Below are 1,953 nucleotides of genomic sequence, written 5' to 3'. Positions count from 1 at the left end.
GTTACTTTATTTTCTCATTACCTAGTAAAATGTGGTTTGGAGTCTTATGCAATAGGCTATTTTGAATTATTGTTGTTCTGTTTTGTGTATAGGCTACTGTTTTTACCTGGAATAAGGTGCAAAACTTGTTATTTAGCTACAATTTTAAGGACTAATTACTGACTATTTTAGGTACCATTTGGCTTCATCAACATAGGTAAAATCTCTTTTTTTAAAAGCCTTTATAAAATTATTAAATGAGTATGGATTTATCCTTAGGTGTGTAGGAAAACAGCTATTATTTTAGTGTATGGCAAGTCTTAGATTAATTATTTTTGGAAGTCTACAGTGAATGGTTTAGCCCTTTTTAGACAATTTAAAATATGGACACTTTCAAATTCTTCCATTGTCTTTTATCCATTTTAAACTGTCTTTTCCCCAGTGATTTTCATATAGAAACTTAGTATGTAGTAGAATATTAAATACTTATTAAAGTATTAGATTTGCATTGTATATTTTTAAATCTTAGCTACTCCTTACATTTACCAAGTTTCTGTTCTTTAGTAAAATAGATACAGTCTTTTCATTGTGGTGCTAAACCAGAACTTGTCACTACCTCTACATAGAAGATAAGTGAATATTTACAAAACTGATTCTTTGATGAAACAAATATGAATGAAATTAAAATGTTCTGTATAATAATCACTCCTTAATATAGTATTTTAAAATGTAGTAATCTGAATACATGTATGTGCTTTTTAGAAAGAATCTTCAAGAGGGAGACATAGGGAAAAGGAAGACATAAAAATCACTAAGGAGAGAACTCCAGAAAGTGAAGAAGAAAATGTAGAATGGGAAACTAATAGAGACGGTGAGTTTCAAAACCTTTGTTTATATAGTCAATTCTTAATTATTCGATTTGTAGAGTTTTTGTGGGCTTTAAAACACCTTTCAGCTGTGCTCTCCCTATTGTTTCAGAATCATCTTATTGACCTGTTTCTATCTTACTGTAAGGCAGACACTGGCATACAGTAGCAGTACAAAGGCAGGGAAAGTAGTTTGTGTATTTCAACTTTCCCCTCCTTCTCTTTCCCTCTAGAACTTTATTGTGCAGCATCGCTGTTCTTTGGGATTTTATTACATTTACAAATTTTTAAATTCCTCAAACTTAAGTTTTAAAAAATTAAATCTAAATGTGTTTGTTGTTTTATGTAAAGTGTTAAAAGTGAGATTTTTAATTCTTAAGGACCTGGGAAAATTATTTTCAAGAAATTGTTGACTTTTCTATAGCTTTGTTACTACTCAGAGATGACAAATCTAAAGAGTTTAAGAATTTAAACAACTTTCTCATTGATAAGCTGAAAACTTAGACCACAGATTAGAAAACTACAGCTTGTGGGCCAGTAACTGGTTTTTGCAAATATTTATTGGAACACGCCCATGTCCATTTGGTTACATATTGTCTGTGGCTGCTTTTGAGCTACAGTGGCCAAGTTGAGACCTTGTGAAACAGAACTAAGAACCTGCAAACCTGAAATATTTACTACTATATTTCCGAATGATCTCTGAAGACTTACAGGCTGAGACTTGAAAAGTAACCTAAATGTCTCTTCAGTGATTACAATATCAGTACTTATTAAGGAAATTTATTCCATCTTTAGACAGTGCTTTCTGTTAAAAAGTTGCTTCCAAGAACAAATAGGAAACTTTTTAATAATCAGTTCATTGAGATTTCGTAATCTAATCTAATACCTCTTCTACAAAATAGCAGTAAAGGCTGCTATAATGTCCCATTGTAGAGGACTAATTAGTTAATATATTGAAATAAGATATTACAAACCATAACTATTCAAGTTTGGATAGCTAAATTTTCCCAAATAATAAGGGAGTAACTCTTAATACACCCAACATTCTTTCTTTTCATTTTAATTATTTTAGTTAAAAAACACTTTTAAATGTATTGGATACTTATCT

General features: G+C 30.4%; 1 protein-coding gene across 1 annotated transcript in view; it reads left to right on the top strand.

Annotated features, from left to right (window-relative positions):
* The window catches only part of ZC3H13 (zinc finger CCCH-type containing 13), a 112,415-nt gene that overhangs the window by 38,282 nt on the left and 72,180 nt on the right, over window positions 1-1,953 (top strand). Inside the window, exon 4 of the mRNA XM_012648319.1 lies at window positions 742-850. Within this exon, the coding sequence (XP_012503773.1) occupies window positions 742-850 (109 nt within the window). The remainder of the gene's footprint in view (window positions 1-741; window positions 851-1,953) is intronic.

Source organism: Propithecus coquereli, unplaced genomic scaffold (genome assembly GCF_000956105.1).
Source record: "Propithecus coquereli isolate 6110/MARCELLA unplaced genomic scaffold, Pcoq_1.0 Scaffold11, whole genome shotgun sequence".
NCBI lineage: Eukaryota > Metazoa > Chordata > Mammalia > Primates > Indriidae > Propithecus > Propithecus coquereli.
The sequence above is the reverse complement of the archived record's forward strand: the minus strand, read 5'-3'. Positions and strand labels throughout refer to the sequence as shown.